We start from the raw sequence: 21,670 nt of genomic DNA, 5'->3' as shown, positions 1-21,670 counted from the left end.
TGTATATTCTTGTTGAAATGTTGGATTTTTGAGGTAAAACCTGCTGTTTGATAAAAGCGGTTTCTCTGATGTTCATGGGACAGCTGCTGATGTCAGGCAGAGCTTGAGGGCTGAGCTTCTCTGGAAGCTCTGGTGCATGAATGGTTTACTCAGCTTCACTAATACCTTCACATTGAATGAAGTCAAGAGACTGATGGAGTCAGAGTGGTGTTTCTATAACTGCTCTCACTGACTGCAATCACTTCCTCATTTGGGAAGTGGTAAACCCAGAAATGTTGTCACAAACTAGCTGACCCGTGAAACTTGTGCTTATTCTTCAGTCTTGCCAAGTGTGGGTGGGCCTTGGAGTGGCAGGGACTGAGGTGAGGTATTGGATACACAGGAGAGCATTCTTAGGGAATTCAGACCAGTCTCATCAAAACTTGAAAAAAGGAACATGTGGTGCTGTTGGTAAGACTTCTGGCATATGTGCCAGTCTGTCTGCTAATTCTCGTCATTTGCTTGGTGGAGTTGGCAATGTCTTTTTGTTTTGTGCTTGGGAAGTGCTTGGCACAGTAAGGTTTGTATTTATATTTACAAAAAACATCCTTGTTTGTTTCTAAAATAAAAATCCTAGCTTTAAAACTTTTATTACCTTTCCACTTTGGTCTTGTTTGCATGGTTCACAGAAATGTTTGGATACAAATGTCTGATTTAGCCCCCTGAATGTATGGTTGTCTTTATTAATGGAAACAAAACTCCTTTTGTGTGAAGCCTTTCAGCCTTCAACTTTGAGGAATTCTTGAATTAGGGAAAAAACATGCAACCCACAAATTAAAGTAAGACCAACTTCTGGCCCACAAAAATTTAAAGAAAAATCTGATCTTGATTTTTCCCTTTTCTGAATAGTGTCTGAGGTGTGATACAGTAAACTGTCCTGACTGGATTTTAATGAAGAGAGGAGAGCTGTATCTAGAACATTTGTCTTATAGCATGATACAATGAGACAGGCAGAACAAATTAAACAGCCTGTGTCTTTCTGCTTTTGAAACCAAATCTGTGGTTTAGAACGCTCCTCTCTGGTCATAGTGCCTGTACTTACGTGTTCTAGTTAATCTCTTCCTGCATTACTTTGTTGTGACTATTGGAATTCTGTCCAGTTCAGTATCCGAAGGTGTGGGATATGGAGTGTCTTTCATAACTACAGTATTTGAACTCCTCTTGATTTGGTTATAAAGTTGGCAACAGGCTTTTGAAGACAGGGGGATTCAGTTTGCTTTTTGTACTGATGGTAAGCACAGTTTAAAGGCCCTCTTGAAAATAGCTCTCATTTTATCATAGCCCTGCGTTGCCAATTTTCTGCTTTACCGTTCCTTACTGTGTCTTGTTTGAAATTCCTGCACAGTGGAGAGGGCATGTCTAATCGGAGTTTGTAATTTTTGACTTGGATGTTTATTTGTACAGCTTCCTTTATGTGCTATAATCTTACGTTTAAAATTTCTTGTACTCTTTTGAAAGGCCATTAAAAGATGTGATTGCTTAATTTGAAGAGTTGTTCTGATTGTATGTTGTGTTGACTATGTGAAAAAAGTGTTATAGTGATAATGCAAACTTTTTACAGAATGAATACTAAAAATATTTAGGATTTTTAAAATGAGTATGGTGTTTGACCAGAGATTTTGATTTGAGCAGAAAAGGAAAATTACCATCAGCTTTCCTTTTTTCAGTTTATAGAATTTAACTCACCAGTTCTCTGAAAGCTGGAGTGTCCTCCTGTTTTCATAAAGAGTAGCTTGAAGTCTGTTATTTGCTAACGTGCAGCCTTTTTAAAGGTTTGTTTCCTGACTGGTTTTGTCAGTCACTGTGTGGCTGAATGTGTCAAACCCTCAGAGGAAAACCAGCGCTTCCCTCCCCCTTGAATCCCAGCATGCAGTTCTTGCGTGGGTACTAGCGTGTACTTCCTCTCCATCTTCACTTTCCTGTTATTCAAAAACTGAGCTTGATCATGAGTGTTCAAACAGCCAGGAAAGCTGTGTGGAAAGAGTACAAGGTTGCTGCACCTCGGCATACTGACCCGCAGACCTGTTACGCTCCGCTGGGTGAGTGCTTCCCTACGTTCTGAAGGCTGTAGTAGATGAAAGGATCCAGGCTTGTGGGTCTGTTTTTATCTTCTACACCTGATGAGAGCTGCTTTTCTTAACTCTGCAAAAGTTTATTTACACTAGCAGAGCAGGTCGTGGAAGGCATGGCAGGAAACAGAGCGGGGAAAGGCTGTTTTCTGTGGTGCTGCTCCGTTGCAAGTGTTGTGTGAGCTCTGGCTGTGACACACCTGCTGACATAAGATTCTCTTGGTAATGCTTGTGTTGTGGGCTTCCCTTTCACCTGGAACAGTAACTTGTTCATGGCAGAAATTTTAGCACTGTTCTGTCTGATTGAAAGTCTTCATGTCCCTAATTTTCTTAAACTATGCATTAAATTTTGGTGATTTCAGCGTTTGTTTTGCTTCTTTACAGTTATGCCTAGTGTGCCTTTTGCTGCTTTTTAATGTATAAACTTACAGCAGCTCCTTGACACCCCACAAGTTTTTCTCCTCATTTTGGTGGTATCTCAAGACAGCTGTATTTCCTGTAATCTGGAAAGAATGTTTTGTGGAGGGATGCTTCCAAAAGAAGACTTTTGTGATATTATTCTTTCCTATTCCTTTTGCCATCTTTCATACCTATTCTGATTGAAATTTCAAGGGTTGTCTCATCTGTTTTTTGACTGGGGCCAAATTACACAGATTGGTAAGGAAAAGACAATTTGATTATTCCTGGTACCTATGAATATACTATGTAGATACAGTAATTGACAGATAGAAACTGTTTATTTTGTAAATTGGTGTCAGAACTTTGAGAAAGCAGAATGTGTTGATCAAAAAAGAATTTGGTCCACTTGACTTTTGAGGTAGATTTTTTGTTACAAAGCTGGAGTCTGAAGATGGGTTTTTAGAAAGAGAAACTAAAATCCTCTGAAGACGTATCAATGTAATGGCTAAATTTAGAATAAAATGATGGGCTGGGATTCTGATTTCATGTATGTTTGCTTCTAGAACAATGAGGTGGATTTGGATATATGCCAGTTTAGTTGAGAGCAGAAACTTTTCCTTTGTGGCTCAGTCCAAACTTCCTTAAGAAACTGACAGAAATGTTAAGAAACTCAGTAATATGAGCAGAGTTGCTTTTGACTGACTCTAGAGAGCTCAGTAAATTATAGGTTGGAGAGATATAGTGTTCTTCAAAATCTGCACGTATTCAGCCCTCAAATGTGAGACATCTGCAGTTGATCATTCTTGGAAGGTTAGCAGTAGGAGAAAATCAATCTGCTTGGTTTTAAACTCAGCTGCTGTTCATGGAAGTTGTTTGTTCTGGCTCTGCGTGTATTGGTGTAGGTTTTTTGGGCTATTTCTTGGGGTTTTTTTCCTTTCTTCTTTTTTTGTCATATTTTTAGAGGAGCATAAACTTGGGACAGGAGTAATAACCAGCCATGTAGTTAACTGATGAACACTTCAGTCGTGAAACCTCTGAATGTTTGTCTGTGGGATAATAGGAGGGTCAATCTCTCTGAGGTTTTATATCTCAATCCTTCAGGTCTTTTTAACATGTAAGTGCCCATGCTTAATATTTGCTGATGTTTGTGTGTCTATGGATGATTTTTCTGATGCTTGTTCCAGATGGCCAGGCTAAGGTGTAAACCTCCTGGGTGAGTAGCAGCTACATGCTGCTCAGGTGCTTTACGTGATTGAGCACAGTGTTTACTGATTGTTTCTTAAAGCCTGTTTAAAGCTGAGTTGAACCCTTAGTTTTTAAAAGAACGTAGATCAGGGCTGATAAATTGAAGTTATAATTTTTCTTAAGCAGCAGTATTTTAAAAAGAAATTAGTTTAATTATAATCTTCATAACTGTTCATAAAGTGCAGCACTGTACACTTGCTTTTCAAGAGAGTCATAGTCTCACACTCATTGTCATCTCACTTTTTGAAAACTCTGTATTTGGAGACTGTGAGAGAATTGTGGCTTTGACCACTTCTTAGTGTGTTGGAAATGCACATAGGAGGGAAAAAAAATCTGAAGAAAAGCTAGAAGGTAAGAGGCGTGGAAGGGAAAATGCTGGAAAAACCTGAGTGTGAAATAAATTGTGTGTGTGTGCTATGGTGGAGAGTCCATTCTCTGACAGGACAGGATTTTTAATGATGCAGTACTGGAAATACTCAGGGAAAAAATGGGTGGAGAAGTTGGAAGGGGTGTGTATGTAATTGTTTCTTCATGTCCTTTGCTTTTTACAGAAATCTAGAATATAAATAACAGGGACGCTTTTCAGTCAGCAGAGGTGTGGCTTTGGCTTTTCTGGTTGTGTGCTTGCTGTGAAAATTGGCAGGGACTGGAGGAAGGGAGGTTGAAGCTCATACCTGATCAAGTATCCAATTGTAAATGAGTTAGTTTGGCTGAAACTAAAGTGGTTATGACTTAACTTCTGTTCTCTGAAGCCTAAACAGCTCAACTAAGTTTTGTCAGAGATAGATTGATTTATGGTCTAAAACATTCCAAATAATTTAGCTCATCTGGTGGGATGACTTTTTTTTATAACAGTCCAATCTCTTAATAGCCTCTTAAACTCTCAAGTTGGTGACAGGCACCACGAGTGTGGTGGCACTGGTAGGCTACTGGTGCCGAACTGGAACCAAAGCTTACTCTTTATCTAAGAGGAGAAAAAAAGAAGGGATCTTGTACTTTCTTTGCCTGTTTGAACAAAAGGGCTTTCTTCATTGCTGTTCCATGCCATGGGAGATAATTTGTTCTTCTAGTAAAATTTCTGAAACTGTTCCAGGAAAATGATTGGGCTGTTTTGTGTTTACATGCACATACTCTACTGTTGTGGCACTATTTGATGTGATTATTTAATAAAATATTTTTTTCATCTCAATTGCCTCATTACCCAGATGGAAATCACCCTGTTGTTGGAGGGGAGGCTACTTAACCTGTGTTACAGAACCAGAAAAAGATGCTGGTTCTATTACACTTGCTGAAAGGGGTTGCCTCACAGAACTTTTTCTGTAAAATGTCAACTCCTGAAGCCAGTAAAGGCTCTTCCTTTACTCCTCTGCAGTAATTGGATAGTCTATGTCAGCGTCTTAGCATTATGTGACTAGATATTGTTTTGTCATTATATTCATACAGTTATAAACAGAAGCAAGAGATCAATTTACATTTTGTTGTGTGAATTAATTGTGCAGCCACCATCCCAGCGATTGAAATGAGTGTTACTTTTCAATAGCAGTTGAAGGCAATGGCAATGACTTGACTGAGGTATTTTGCAAACAGATAGATAGTTTGAGAGCATATCTTCTGAAACTCTGCATTTAGCTTCTGTTACCATTTGCGTCTCTGGAAATCTCAGAACAATAAGTTTTCTTTCAGGTAGGAAGGTATTTGTCTGTGTTCCCACAAGATATATGCACTGATAGCAGCTTGAAATTGAGACCACACACAAGCTGTTCCTGTAGTCAAACTAATATTTATGGTGTTGTTCATAACTCTGTAAACTCTGATCTTGTTAGTTCTTTAGTAGAGCTGTGTTGGACCTCAAATCTGTTTGATTTCAAACAACTCTAGCTTGTAAACATGTGAAATGGTATATTTCCTTTTTGGCAGCAGGTGAAATATGTGTTCTGAAATACAGCATGGTTGTAAATAGAAACAGGTTTACGTAGTAATTACATCACACTGCCTTTTGGGTCTTCAAGTGAACTTATTTTCAAGATCTGAATGACTTTATAAAACTCTTAGGTATATTAAACTCTTAAATGCACGTAGGTACAGAAAAAGTGGAAAATATTTTCTGTTGTGCTGTAGTGGAGCCCCTTTTTGAAGCTGTATGGGGGGAGTGTTTGGCTGCTGGCCGCAGCCTGTGCCCTGTGTGGGACAGAGCGGTGCCCGTGACTCAGCTCTGCCGCACCGGTGAATTGTCTGCCGCTGCTGCACTTTAATGTTCTCACTGAAATGTTGCGACCCTTAACTTGAGGGCTCCATCTGCTTCCTGCCCTGATGAATAGGGCAGGAATTGGCAGCAGTGTGGTCAGCTATGTGACCTCATTTGTGTGGCGTCTGGGTGGAGCGCGCCCTGATCTTCGCTGGGCGAGCAGCTGAGAAAGCGAATTGTGGTAATTCCCTGGCTGAGCCTTCCAGCGGGTGAAAGCCGGGCTTGCGCTGCAGGGCAAGCAGATGCCTTTACTCTGACACTTGTTACATGCGGAGAGGAATTTCTGTCGAAGTCTTCAGAAATGGTTCGAGGGTTCTCTGCAGAAATCGAGCAATGTGCTCTCTGAGTTCCATGCGGTGCATGGTGACAGTCAACAGCTTTGTCCTTGTCTTGCCCGAATCAAAGCTGTCACACAAGTGTGCACTGGCAGCCCTCACTAATAATTGACAGTGAACAGTGTTCTGGATCCTTTGTGCAGGTGGAAGCAGAGTGGTTGTATCTGTCTTGCTGAATTTCACTGCAGTGTGGATTTTGTACCGTAGGTATGACACAGTTCCTCTTTGAGATACGATGTTGCTCAGGGTTAACTGTCCTGGGTGTGATTAACTCCAAATTAAGGCCTGTGGTATGATATGCCAACTTGGAGTACACAGGTCCTATCCCTGCCCATTCCCTCTTGTGCTGGTGACTGGTTCTAGCCCAGTGCTGTTGTGAGGCTGCCTTGAGCTGTCCCCCAACATCAGGGCTTCAGGACTGCCTGCCCTGGATTGAGAGAAAGCATCCTGCTTGGCTTTATGAGCTGCTGATGTGCAGCCTTTAATACTGTTTCTTTCTCTCAGCTGTACTTTCTACCCTGAAAAAATTGCACAGCTCAATCATTTTAAGCTTCAGATTATTTTAAAAGGTTCTTAGCTGGTTTAATACCTTGTAATGCAAAATATTTTTAAAGCAATTCGTAAAACATTCTGTGCAGACTGTTGAAATTAACTTCTGCTCCCAGCTCAGCTATAGTAAAATCAATATTTACTTGGCTTGTGTGACCGGAGTTGCCTTATATACAAGGAAAACATTTCCACTGCTGCTTTTAAGGTAGCAAAGAGATAGTAAAGGTGTTACTTTTTGAAAGCAGAATAATAGATCCCCTCTAAAGCTACTTTTTCCCCTCCTAAAGTCCTTATGCAGATTATTTTGCGAAATTTTTCAGGCACACCCCTCTCTAAAAGGTTAGCTGCCATTTTTCCACTTCTGATGAAGAAAGCAAATTAATATGATCTGTTTAGTTGCTGCAAGTAATTGTGAACTTTGAATTGAATATTTGAAAGCTAATTTGTGCTACTAAATAACATCCAGTTTGTTTTTCTGATTTTCTGTAGTGTAGGTTTTGCATTGTATTTTTTACCAAAAAAATTGCTACTAATTCTTCTTGTGGTTTTCCTTTCAGTGGAAAAGTTGCAGGCTTTAGCTTGCTGATGACAATTTGGGATTGAAGGATAATATGCTGGGATTCTTAGTCTTGTGTACAAGAAAGCCATAAAACTCTGTCACCTGATGTCTTACAATCATTTCCATACCCGTTGCCATAAAATCTCATGGAAGCATTCCTTATCTTATCTACAAGCTCTAACTGCAGTAGCTTGAAAAAAAGTTCCAAGTGTGGGTTACACAGATAACTTTCCTGTGGGAACATGCCTCAGCCTTTTGTTTAGTAATCTTGAATGCAGGTAGAGTCTCCCACAATGTTCAAGCTCATTTCTCATTAATAAAAGTGAGAGAAAATGTAGTTGGTGAACTTGAGTATCAAATGATGGTGTACTAATGGTGTACTTTGCTGTATTAAGAAGCAATAAATCTGCTGTACAGTTAAATGGAAGCAAGTATTTTATCCTTTCAGTTTTTGATCTGTGAACAGAACTGATTGTACAAAAATTGTTACATTGTTTTGCAGAAAGACTTGCAAGTCCTAATACCTAGACAGAATTAAACCAATCACAGTATGCTTCTTGTTTTTCATTTATTTTGATGCTGTTTGATTACTGTCTCTAATATAGTAGTGGTATATTCTTGAAGATAAGCAAGCTGTCAGTTATTCCCACTTCAGTGCACAGTGCCAGCCCTCTGTTGGAGGTGCTTTTTTGGTTTAAGTAATTTATCTGCCTGTCACTAAGGGGGAAAAAATGCTTATTTTAACTAAATGGTTTTTTAGGTTTGCATCTGAATGAGAAACCAAGGTATTGTTGATAATGCAAGATGTTAACTTTCCAAGATAATTTGTTTTACAATGGATTGATATCAGAAAACAGTGCTATTTAACTCATTGTTAGAATGAAATGATTTGTGTGATGGTGAGCAATACTATAAAAGACTTTATAGAGCATTCACCTTGCTTCTCTGGATTTTTTTTTAAATGTGTTTGGTGGCTTGTTTGTTTTTTGTGTGTCTTCTATTGTTTTAGTTAAAGTAATAAAAATAACTCTTAGAATTTGTCCTCAGGAGTTGAACTGGAATTATTTTATGGCCAGGTGAACTAGCTTGCTATCTTATTGGACATTCTTCTGAGCTAAGGGGCAAAATTTTTCTGTATAAATTGCTGTAATTGTGTGTTCTTGCAGTTAATATTGTCTTTCTCTGCATAACAAGTTTGCTGTTCAGCCCTTGTGGTGGGTTGACTTTGGTAGCTGCCAAATGCCCACCCAACTACGCCTTCACTCTCCTCTCAATTGGACAGAGGGAGAAAAATGAGACTGAAGGCTCATGGGTTGAAATAGGGGTAGAGATATGACTTGCCAGTTTGAACTGTGGGCAAACCAGACTTGATTGAGGGGAATGTTTTTAACTGAAAAATAGTATAGGATAGAGTGAAACAAGAAGGAAAAATAAAAACACTTTCTACCTCCCTGTCTCCATTCTTCTCTGACTCAATTTTGTTATTTAAATTCCCAAATCCTTGCCACCCTCCCCCAGTGCCTGCTTATTTAAATTACATCTTCATCTGGAATGTTTTTTGAGAGAAAAGCTGGAATTTCTTAGTAGACACATGGCAGTCAACTCTCAGCAAGAGTATGAGATTATTTTTAGACCATAGGGTTTTTATTCAGATGGTAGAAATGGATTTTTGGTCTGAAACAAACTTCAGATCTATCTGAAAATAATTCAAAGTTTGGTTTGGCATATATCTTAATGCACGTGGGAGCAGGGTTTGGCTGACAGTGTGTCCTTGTGCCTTTCTTTGTAGTGTGTGACTCTCAAACCTACACAAATGAAGCCCATGTTTGAGGCATGCAGACTTGCTTTGGGTGCTTGCAGCATCTTGGAAATGGTCCTGGCCAGCTGCTAAGCAAGTGCAGTGTTCTGCTGCTTGTGATGGCATCAACTGAAGGAGCCTGCAGGAGCAGTGAGGCTGGCTCACAGCCAGCATCAGCAGGAGCAGGAGATGTTTGCTAGCCCCTTTTGCTGAAGTCCTGCCATGGTGTTCCTTATTCCTGCATGCTGTCCTGTTTCCAGTCCCCTCTGTGTGCTTAGTATCCCTCCAGAGGAATAGAGGGTGAGTCAGAACTCAGTGACAACGTGTATTCTATCAGCCTTGTCCTGCTCAATATCCTTGAACATTATACACAGCAGAGTAATATCAGGTAAATAATTAGCTACTGTTTTGACTGTGTGAATGTGCTCTTTTTCTGTAAGAAGGGAGACTAGCAAAAAAATTTACTCTAGCCACATTAAACATAACACCCCACAAAAAAACAGCCCTACCAAATCCAGACAGAACCAAACAGATCTCTGTATACAAATTATCAGTGGCTGAAGGAATTAGGAAAAATAAATGTTCATCAGTTCAGTAGTTTAGCATGCAGTCCTGCCAGGGCTATTGCTCCTTGTTCAATTCAAAATTGGATGTGACACTGTAAATAAATCTCTAGCCATCTTATTTTTCATAGTTTAGTCTGGGGGAGCAGAGCAATATTGATGCTAGAGTTGGTAGAAGTTCCTGTAAAATGGTTCAAACAGTAACAGGTCTTGGGGAAATGTTCTCCTGGCTTAGCACTAGCTCTTGAAGACTTTTGAGACAACCAGATAACCTCTGACTCTTGTTTTAGTATTGACTGCTTTGCATTGGAAGAGTGCTTTCTTGTGTCTAATAAAGCAAGAAAGCTTTTTTCTTGTTTCTGTCTTTGCATATTCATTCTCCTGTTGTGTTCTCGTGCCAGTATAAGTGAGCCTTCACCTTTACATAAAAACAACCCAAAAGTGCAGTTAAGAAAGTTAAAGTTCCAAACCAGTTTCTTATGTTGTCAAAGAAAATGGTTTTTTGGGGAAATCTCCCTGATATAGGTGACATGGTGTGTGTTTTTTACCTTTGCACAATTATGATTTTGCTGCAGCTGTGGTGGTTTTTTGTGTAACCTTCAGCTTTTCTCTTTTTGTTATGCTTAAATACCTCTTTGAATTTAAGTGATAAATATCTTCAATTTGTTCCTTATTCCTGCATGCTGTCCTGTTTCCAGTCCCCTCTGTGTGCTTAGTATCCCTCCAGAGGAATAGAGGGTGAGTCAGAACTCAGTGACAACGTGTATTCTATCAGCCTTGTCCTGCTCAATATCCTTGAACATTATACACAGCAGAGTAATATCAGGTAAATAATTAGCTACTGTTTTGACTGTGTGAATGTGCTCTTTTTCTGTAAGATGGGAGACTAGCAAAAAAATTTACTCTAGCCACATTAAACATAACACCCCACAAAAAAACAGCCCTACCAAATCCAGACAGAACCAAACAGATCTCTGTATACAAATTATCAGTGGCTGAAGGAATTAGGAAAAAAAAATGTTCATCAGTTCAGTAGTTTAGCATGCAGTCCTGCCAGGGCTATTGCTCCTTGTTCAATTCAAAATTGGATATGACACTGTAAATAAATCTCTAGCCATCTTATTTTTTCATAGTTTAGTCTGGGGGAGCAGAGCAATATTGATGCTAGAGTTGGTAGAAGTTCCTGTAAAATGGTTCAAACAGTAACAGGTCTTGGGGAAATGTTCTCCTGGCTTAGCACTAGCTCTTGAAGACTTTTGAGACAACCAGATAACCTCTGACTCTTGTTTTAGTATTGACTGCTTTGCATTGGAAGAGTGCTTTCTTGTGTCTAATAAAGCAAGAAAGCTTTTTTCTTGTTTCTGTCTTTGCATATTCATTCTCCTGTTGTGTTCTCGTGCCAGTATAAGTGAGCCTTCACCTTTACAAGAAACAAACCAAAAGTGCAGTTAAGAAAGTTAAAGTTCCAAACCAGTTTCTTATGTTGTCAAAGAAACTGTTTTTTTTGGGGAAATCTCCCTGATTATAGGTGAGTGACATGCGTTAAGAAAGTTAAAGTTCCAAACCAGTTTCTTATGTTGTCAAAGAAAATGGTTTTTTGGGGAAATCTCCCTGATATAGGTGACATGGTGTGTGTTTTTTACCTTTGCACAATTATGATTTTGCTGCAGCTGTGGTGGTTTTTTGTGTAACCTTCAGCTTTTCTCTTTTTGTTATGCTTAAATACCTCTTTGAATTTATTTGATAAATATCTTCAATTTCTCAGGGTTGTTTTTTTTTTTTTTCCTGGTCTTATAATATGACACTTCTGCATTTGTGTCTTAACTCTTCAGGTTTTGTCTTAACTGATACCTACTTTTTGTCTGCATCTTCCTCCTCCCCAAATTCTTTTCTGCTATCGTGTGGTTTGGAGACTGACATGATCCAGATGAAGAACTTGTCATAATTTATAAAATAAATACAAACATGCATGTTTCATCCTTGAGCACTTTTAGTCTTCCCTAATTCTTCCTTCTCTCCCAAAAATGAGTGTCCTCATATGCTGTTTTCTTGCATGGCTTCTTTTAATATGTTAAAATTAGAGAACAAAAGGTAGAAATTCAAGTTTTTCTTGAAGATTTCCATGGTGTTTTTTTTTCCTATTATGTTCATGTCTAAGAGGTACAGTAGAAATTCAAGTTTTTCTTGAAGATTTCCATGGTGGTTTTTTTTCTATTATGTTCATGTCTAAGAGGTGCAATTATTACAACTGAGCAGCTGGAGTTTTCTGTCATCCTCTAATGCTCCCTTACTGAGCCCAAATTTCATTCTGCTTTTGAGGGATTAGAAGGTTGGTAGTCAGTATTAATTGCTTTTCCTTTTTGCAGCCATGTAAAGACTTGAGGAGTAACAGTGAAGTGTTGTCACTTGAATAGAAAGAGTGCAACAATGTGACAAGACTAAAGTTTCTGAGCTTTTATTTGCTCAGTTTTTAGCAAGTTATTGTTTATAATATATACTTACCTCTGCAGGACTGCAGACAAGTCTCTCCCTCATGTAGAAGGTTATAATTAAATGCACCAAAATTGAAATATGCATAAAGTCCTTGCTAAGTCATCTCTTAATTATGCTAATTCTTTTGAGAGCAAAAATCTTCACATATATTGCCTTTCTTCCTAGCCTCTTTAGAAGTCCACTCTGACTCTTCCATTGCACTTTTCTCCTTTCACTCAGTTTTCACTTGTCATTTACAAAATTCAGGGTTCTGTTTCTGGGTAAACTGAAGTCTGCAAGTGCCATTTTGGGAAGCCAGTCATGCCAGTTCATAGATGGGCTGAAATGATGCTGCAGAATAAAGCATGTTTGTATTGCCTTTTAAGCACTCCCAGAGCTCTTCTTAGCTGGATTTTGTAACTTTGAGGGGGATCACAGGCAGTATTTAATAGAATCATTCTATGAAGAACAGGAAGACTGTATATTTTCTGGCCACTTGAGTTACTCATCAGTGTGAATTTTCATTTCCAAGCCTGTTGGACAGTGATGATGTCTCTTGTGCTATTTGGGCAAGTAGCAGGTAGGTAGGGGACTGACATTTAGGATGCATTTGGTTCTGCTACACCAGCTTGCAGATGTGTGTACAGCTGCAGGAATTCTTTCCTTTCTCCCTTTGTGGTAGGCTTCATGAGCACTTGGCTTTCGTGAGGGATCATTCTTCTGCTTGTGTGTCAGTGGTGGGCAGCCTGAAATATGAGCACCGTACTGCAGCTTGTTCCATGATCTTCAGACAGCAGTGTGCATGAGTTCATGTGCCCTTCTATACACCCTTACTACTGTTTCCCACTTCCTTGCTTCTTTGCAGCTTAAAAAATTTTGTTTCTTTTTTCTGTGCCGCTGCTTTGCTATTGTGTTCTGGACAAGAATATACTGCAACTTCAAGAGTTACCTTAGTATAGCAGTACTGTGGAAAATTGGAAATGGTAGTTGACACAGTGAAATTAGAGATCTTCAGGTATGAAGGTCTAATCTGTATTATGTGAATTAAGCTTCTTAAGTCATTATGTCAGGGATGAAAATGGTGTTTGGAATGTTTCTTAAAAAAATGAATGGTTTTGTGATTTAGTTTTTAGGACTGTTGTCCAAAAGAACAAACAGCTGTAGAAAAATCTTGTAATAACTTTACTGTTGAAGCTGTTAAAGGTTTTCAACTGTATTTATATTACAGTGGTTTGGTTGAAGATGATATGCTGAAGTGGGACAACCTAAATTGTAGCAAATTTCATCAATCACATTGGTTTTGCTTTTACCCTATGTGATGTAGGTAAAACTGTGAGAAATACTGAAATTATTTGCGATAGTTAGCAATGCAAAGCGTTGAAGGTAAACTTTTTTTGCTTTTTAATTTGCAGAAATGAATTTTAAAAATTGAGTTAAAAGTACTTACTAGGTGGATTCCCCACATTTTCCCCACATCAAGTTTATAGTACGCAAAGCTAAAGATTCAAAGGCAAGTCACATGACGACAGCAGCGTCTTTAGGATATGACCTTGTGATTTGTTCTGTTTGTTTGACCCTGTCCATACCACCTGTTCTTTCTGTGAAAGGTAATGTTTTAGTTTCAGAAATAAGAATCTGTCTTCTATAACCTTCATTGAGGTGTTACATTTATGTGCATAACCTGAGAGTGTGGAATGTGTTGCTTTTTTTTTTTTTGCCACTGAGCTTTATAGTTTGTGGTAAATTAAATGCATCATTTTATTGAGACTTCGAAATTCTTGTAAATGTATATGAGGTTAATTTGTTGTAGTAGTTTTCTCACTCAGGAGTGCAAAAACATGTTAAATAGAAAACTGGCTTCTCTTAACCCCTTTGGGGAACCACATAAGTTTTTCTTTTCTTTCATAGAGAGCCAGTCTTTTTGTATGCTTCTGGGAGTACATCTTTTCCTTAGCCTGTCTCTTTTCTCTCCCTCATTTGACCCTTCACTCTGAGCAGTAGCAAATCAATGTATACCCTTCACAAGTTGCTAAGCTATATTGGAGGAGTTGCGCTTTGCTTCTCCAGAGCTGTCTGGTACTTGGGAGTGTTTGCATGGGTAGGTCTGACAGAACCCATGTGTGCCTGGCTCTTTGGAGAGCTGGACATCTCCAGAGAAGGTACTGAGAGGTAACTTCAGACTGGGATGTTGTACTGAACCCCAGTTTTAAGCACAGCTCTTGTTCTAGCTATGCTTATAGCATGCATTTTGAGATATTGGGAAGTACTTGTTCAGTAAAACTGTAGCTAGAAATATTATTTGACACTACTTGCAAATAGCTTTTCTTTCTGGGGTGGGGGTGTCAAAGCCTTTAGAAGAATTTCCCCCCTTGCCTCATGTGATCCAGTGATGGTGATCTTGTCCTGGCTTTTTCTGGGATGGGGGTTAAGGACTGATCTTAGTCTACTATGATGCCAGAAAGTAATAAGTATTTTTGATTTAAAATATCCTGAGTTTCAAGATAAACCACTGAATTGAGGAAAAGAACATTTTGTATTGCATCAAATGCTTTTGTCTGCTGCAGAGGCTGTACTTGATATTTTGTTTTGCTGTATAGCTTGCCTTTCTTGCTGGCAAAGAGTTGATCTCCCATGCAGCTGTCATCATTTCTTCATCATTGTATGTAATGGTGTTCACAGGTAGATACCATGAACTAATACTTCTTCCACAAGCACGTCTTTAATGGTGTTTCCTCTAAAATACCTTATTTTCACATTCTGGTTTGCAGTTCAGGGATATCTTCAGCCATAAATTACATCTGTCTTTTTGTGGACTCTTAATTCCATAAGCTTGTCTTGGCTTTTTTAGCCAGTTTATACTAGTGCCCTCATTTTTCTTGTTTCACTGGTGGTTATCATCATTTTAGTCCTCAGGCTAGCAACATTCAGGCTGCAAGCTCTGTCCTTGCTGAGGCATAGACACCACCTGTCTGCTTCAGGGACATTGACCTTTGGCAGAGGGCAAAAAAACTGAATCCTGAGCCTGCTTGTTGACTGACTTTAGCACTGGGAAGGCATGCAAAAGAACCCTCTCTGAAAAAAGCACCCAGGACAGGATTATACCTGTGAGTGATCTACTGCAATAGTTGCCAGAGGCAGCAGTACTAATATGACATGTAATTATCTGTTTTCATTAGGTGATTTTTTTTTGTTGTTGTTTAGCCAGTTTCTACAAAAGTAAAGGTGATGTGTCTATTCCAAATTGTACACAAAACCACTTGAGATGTTAGAGTGACAGAAATCAAACTCTGCATTTGCACAGGCTCTACCACAGTTCTCTTCAAACCTTGTCATTCAATAATAAAAACATGGGGAATGGGATGTGCGCATCTAATCCTTTGCCTAAACAGTGGGCAGCTGAAAGCCTATGGCTCAGGTTCTGCCAAAGTCTTGGTAGGCTTTGAACTTTGGTTGGACTCCTTTTGACTCGATTGGATTATACGACAGTTTGGGTTGGAAGGAGTGTTAAAGACCTTCTAGTTCCAAACTCCCTGTCATGGGCAGGCACATCTTCCATTAGATGAGGTTGCTCAAAGCCCCATCTAATCTGGCTTGGAACTCTTTCAGGGATGGGTCATCCACAGCTTCTCTGGGCAGCATGTTCCAGTGCCTCACCATCCTCATAGCGAATAATTGCTTCCTTATATGTAATCTAAATATATTCTTTCCCTTTCAAACATTTGTTTCTTGCCCTATCAATGTCCTGATAGTCTCCCTTCCTATTTTTCTTGTAGCTCCCCTTTAAGTACTGCAAGGCTGCTCTTCTCCAACTGAGCAACCCTGGCGCTCTCAGCCTGTCTTCATGGGAGATATGTTCTAGCCTTCAGATCATCTTTGTGGCCTCCTCTGGATGTGCTCCAGCAGGTCCTTGTCCTCCCTGTGCTGGGGGCCCCAGAGCTGGAAGCAGTACTCCAGGTGGAGTCTTATGAGAGCAGACTATCTTCTCCAATTCTTCTCACACTGTTGGGAGTCATATGTCCTTAAGGGTCTTTCTATATTGAAGTGGGAACAACTCAGTGGGTTCAAACTGGCGGTCAGTGCTTGCTTGATTGTATAAATACCTGGTTTAATGTGTTCCAGATATTTGTCGTGCAATTGCCAAACAGAATTTATGTACTTTCAGAGCAGTTAATCAGGAGGGGGTTCAGCTTTGGGGACTAATTAATGACTAAGCCAGGGAAGGAAATGAGAGTTTAATAGGATATAGGATTAGCAGTGCCTCAACTTAGTGCTGTTCTGATCAAATGACAAAAGAAAATCTTATGTTTGCCAGAAGCCATAAGAAGGGACCATTCATAATACTTTACTCCAATTTCTCTTTTATTTTTTCTCCATTAAGATGTCTCACTAAAAACACGAAGTGGCTAAGACACCTTTATGACTGTTTCTTCTTACCTCTAGAGGAAGAACTGTAATTTTGTCATGAGCAAAATGCTCAAAGGTTTGCTTAGCATTTCAGTTTCTGCACAAAGGTGCTGAACCTTCCCCAGTGGTGCAATATTCCTTGGCCAGCAAAGGAATGTAATTGGGAAAGGAAGTAATTTATCTCAAGAATTGTACTTGCCCTTCACCGAATCTTCCTCACTAGGGCTGGGTGGCAGTGTAAGACATTTAGCATTCTTTGTGTTGGTCATGTGGAGCTAAAAGCAGGCAAACTTACGGTCACCATTTCTGTAATGAACTTTCTGGATTATTTTAGGGATAGAAATGAGAGTACTTGGTGTAACTTGCACTAACAAATATTTTAGATTTAAATTCTTTAGTTATCCTGTTTATTATTTTTGCTTGCTTCTCCATCTGTAGAGCACTACTACACTATGTGACTTTTAGGAGCTTCCTTTAAACCTTTTATCCTTCTATGTTTCAGGTTTCATCTTAGTCATAACAAAGGTTAATAGGCTAAGCTAAATAATTTACAGGCATCAGTGAATGATCCTTGACAAAATAATGGAATAGCCAAAGAAGCTCATACTTGGCCTGTCTGGAAACAAAATAAACAATTTCTGGTTTTTTAAACTTCCTTTGTCTATTTGATTTCTGTGAAGACTGAGCTTAACTTGGTTGTCAAGATTGGTATGCAGCACCTTCCCCCAGTTCTATCTTCCAAGCATTGCCTGCCCAGTGTTGGGTGCACCAGTTTAGTTGTTCTCTTGCACTGGGTGATTGGGAATTTGCAGAGAATAGTTTTACATTGCACTGTATAGCTTATGTTATATCACATGGTTTGTTACTCCATTTCTCCATCACATGGTCTTTCCCTCACCTGTCCTGGTACCACCTGGTGGTCTCTCCCCTGGTTACCCCTCCCCTTGCCACTCCTCACTGGTGTCCCATTGGCTGTGGACCTCTCCCACTGTCCTCATCCTGGGGGATATAAAAGCTCCCTGCCATGAGGGAACGCCCTCTTTTCTCCCATGGGTTTGTCCACCTGGTGTGTCTCTTGGAATAAAGGAGAATGTTTCCCACATGGATGAGAGTGCTTCTTGATCTTTTACCTTTGTCTATGAAACATTGTGTGGGCAAGGGTCTACAGTTAGCTGGAGTGGACCCCAACAGCCCAGGATTCTTCAGGTGGCACCCAACGTCTGCCCAGGAATTTGTAAAGGTAGCATCACTTGGTAGGAGTCTTAGTTGTGAAGAATTGAAATGTGCTAGTCAATTGTTACAAGCTGGACAGAAGTGTGTAGAAGCTTTGTTACATAGTCTTAAGTGAAATTATTTAGCTTTTCACTAAACCATATTGCTAAGTGCTATGCTCACATGCCCTTTGAATGCTTCCAGGGATGGTGATTCCAGCACCTCCCTGGGCAGCCTGTTCTAATGCTTGACAACCCTTCTAGTGAAGAAGTTTTTCCTAATATCCAGTCTAAATCTCCCCTGGTGCAACTGGAGGCCATTGCCTCTTGCCTTATCACTTGTTACCTGGGAGAAGAGACTGAACCCTACCTGCCTACACCCTCCTTTCAGGCAGTTGTAGAGAGTGGTAAGGTCTCCCCTGAATCTCCTTTTCTCCAGGCCAAACACATCCAGCTCTCTCAGCTGCTCCTTATAAGACTTGAGCTCTAAACACTTCACTGTTGCTGTTCTCCGGACTCAGTCTTGCATCTCAATGTCCTTCTTGTAGTACTGGGTCCAAAACTGGACACAGGATTTGAGGTGTGGTGTCATCAGTGCCAAGTACAGGGAGATGAACACTGCCCTGGACCTGCTGGCCATGCTTTCTGACACAGGCCAGGATGCTACTGACCTTGGCTACCTGGACATACTGCTGACAAGTTTGTGAAAAAGGAGCTTGCTTCCTTTCTCTGTAGCTCCTTTAGGCATGAGCCTGCTGCATGTTCTTGGATGTGCTCTCTCATCTACTCAATGCTGGTGATTCCACACCTGGAATACTTGGTCCAGTTCTGGGCTCCCTATTACAGGAGAGATGAAGAACACACTGGAGTGAGTGCTACGATGATGATGAAGGGACTGGAACATTTCTCCTGCAGGGAAAGACAGAGCTGGGACTCTTCAGACAGAAGAAAAGGATCAGAATCCACTGAAGTTCATAAATATCTGAAAGGATGGTGTAAAGAAGGTTGCTAGGCTCTTCTGAGGCCATTGAAAGGACAAGAGGCAAGGGGATCAAACTGAAACACAGAAAACTCCATTTTTTGTTAAAAGTTTTGAGTTGTTCAGAGAGGTTGTGAAGTCTCTATCACTGCAGATGTTAAAAATCTGGCTGGACATGGCCCTGGGCAGCCTGCTTTGTCTGGGGAGTTGGATTAGACAAATGATCTCCAAAGATGCCTCCTGGCCTCTACCATACTGTACTTTCTACAAAAATACTTCACTCAAAATATTACTGAACTTTCTGGGAACAATACAATAATCAGTGGATTCATAGAGGTGAAAGCTTGCTTAATCCCTGAAACATCCACATGAAATTGCCAGAAAACTTGCATTGATATTACAGTGATTACAAGAGTCACAAAATTCCACTCGGTGTATAAACTATACATGCTCATTGTTTTTGGTCTAGAAATCTTATTCCAAGTGATAGTATGTTAAGACTTTGTAAGGACACTTCTTTACTTTTTTTTTCCTAATTGCTGAGTTAATTATAATGGGAAAGTTTATTTTTTTGTTACCTTCCATAGATGAAATACAACTGTGAAAGCAAGTTTGGTTTTTTGGTTGGTGTGTGGGGTTTTTTTTTTTCCCCCCTTAGGACACATGCTGGTTTTTTTTTGTCTTAAGGCTGGATTTCTAAATACTGTCAGAGGTTTGAAGGAGTCAAACCCAGAAAGCTAACACCTTTCCTTTGCATAACTCAATTGCTCAAGGTGTTATGATTGTCTTCTACACTGGACTGCTAGGAAAGACTTAAATTCCATGGGGTTATAAATTCAATTTCTTTTTAAATAACTCTAGTCTGCACACTGCTGCCACTGAAATGGGTCCTACATGGTCTGTATCCAGAGATGTTTGGTTAACTTCCTTTCAGAAACATCTGAATAGCACTTGTCTAATTTTGAAAATGTTAACAGCATACAGTTTTTTGAAATCTGTTGATTAAATTGATTTTCACAAGGAAAGTGGGATACTCTTATTAGACTTGTTTCCTGTCTTTTTTTTTCCCTGCACAACTAGTTCAACTTGTAGTAACTAGTGGAGGTTTAATCCATTATTCATAAACTTAATTGTGTGTTATAAAGCTAAGTAAGCAGCTAGAGGCTGTGTGAACATACCAGTCAAATATGCCAGTCAGCATGTGCATGTGGAGAACAACCTGGGGCAAACTCCCACCTGTAGCCTGTGCCTGTGTGCTGGGATGGGGTGAGAGGCCAGAGAAGATGCCATCAGCTGGCACAAATGGGGCATCCACTGGTATGTGGGTGGCCAAGCATTCTCAGTCTTCAATTTAGGAAATTTGAGCATGTAGTTATATGTGGGAGCTAGGTATTACTATTTACATCTCAGGAATTGGCTTTGTTTGTAATTAGCTGTTGACCTAGAGAGTTTTAGAAAGGAATGATGATGCAGTCTAGGAACTTGGGTAAAAGAGAGGCAGCTCTGAGGGGGTGGATCAGGAAGGGCTTTAATATTTGGAGTGAAAAAATAGGGAGTGAGGAGATGTTAGGATTGCAGCCTTTGGGTTGTTGGAAAAGAAAAATAGGAAAACTTCTGATTGAAAGAGTTGGGATAGAAGAGATACTGGAATTATGAGTGACAGAAAAATTTAGTGTTGTGAATAACTTTTCAGTGCTACTGTCTTTACCTGCCTGTCACAGAGAACAAAGTAACATTGTCTTTTGTATGTGAACATTGTTTCCTGAAGATGTTCAAACAAGGTTGTTTGTGATGTCTGCCTGGTTTGAAACTCTGCCATAACCAGAAGAGAGCTACTTGCATATATACAGTTCATGGCTTGGCTTCCTTCTCTGTCCAAGCAATCTTGTTTACTGTGCCTGTGCAGGGTCTCTGACATCTGTTGTCTCTGCTTCATTTCTGGTATGCAGAGGGGCTTTTTTGTGGGGATGGCTCTTCTGTTATGCAGAAGATTAAGCTAGTTGAGCACAGCAATCCCTCTGACCTTATATCCTGTGAATCACCTCCACAAGTGCAAGTGAGCCTAATAACAGTTCTAATTTGGGCAGAGAAGAAGGAGCAGATGGCTAACACCAACTTGTAGATTCCATTTTCTTTATAACCACTTAGAAATTCAAAGACCTAATCTGTGTTCATAACAAAACCAGCTGTTGTAAATATAGTTTGTGATTTTATTTGTGTTCATACATTTACTTTGTCTTTTTTCCCTTAAGTCCCTTCCTGTTTGTTGCTTAGAAACACCTTCTTTGGTAGATTTTGGGCAGGAATTATCTGCTTTTCTTTCCTCTTTCCATGTGCTGGGCAGTTTGTGAAATATGTGCTCAAATGTATTTGTATTGTATGTGAAAGCTTCACAGGCTGTCTTGCAGTGGGAGCTGAAGCTGCATGGTTTTACCCAGTGTTAGGGACCCGTTGCAAGCTGCTGGAGTGACATGTGGGGTTTCTGGCTCTGGTGAGCCACTGGAGCAGCCTTGTGTACTGCCTGCAATTCTGGAGCAGCCTCGGGACACTGCTTACAGCTCTTGGGTTTGCACTGTCATCCCCTGAAAACAGCAGGGTCACTGGCTGACCAGCGTGGGCTGTCAGGCTCCGTGTTGAGCATTATTTCTGTCTCCTGAGAGCTTGGTTATCTATACCTCCCTTTTAATCATCATTCCAATGTGCTGAGACCACAGCGTGGCGTGTTAGGTTGCTTTTGTTGGGAGGTATGGAAACAGCTATTTTAATGTTCCTTCAGCTGTGAGGATGCCTTCCTCTAGGTTAT

At 40.0% G+C, this 21,670-nt stretch overlaps 1 protein-coding gene across 1 annotated transcript in view; it reads left to right on the top strand.

Moving 5' to 3' along the window:
• Positions 1-1,972: 1,972 nt before the first annotated feature.
• Positions 1,973-21,670, top strand: part of UTRN (utrophin) — a 303,831-nt gene continuing 284,133 nt past the window's right edge. The window contains exon 1 of the mRNA XM_039706856.1: positions 1,973-2,078. Within this exon, the coding sequence (XP_039562790.1) occupies positions 1,985-2,078 (94 nt within the window). The 5' untranslated portion in view covers positions 1,973-1,984. The remainder of the gene's footprint in view (positions 2,079-21,670) is intronic.

The sequence above is a fragment of the Passer montanus genome, unplaced genomic scaffold (genome assembly GCF_014805655.1).
Source record: "Passer montanus isolate IOZ18808 unplaced genomic scaffold, ASM1480565v1 scaffold2, whole genome shotgun sequence".
NCBI lineage: Eukaryota > Metazoa > Chordata > Aves > Passeriformes > Passeridae > Passer > Passer montanus.
Note: the sequence above shows the minus strand (reverse complement) of the source record. Positions and strands in the feature narration are given on the sequence as shown.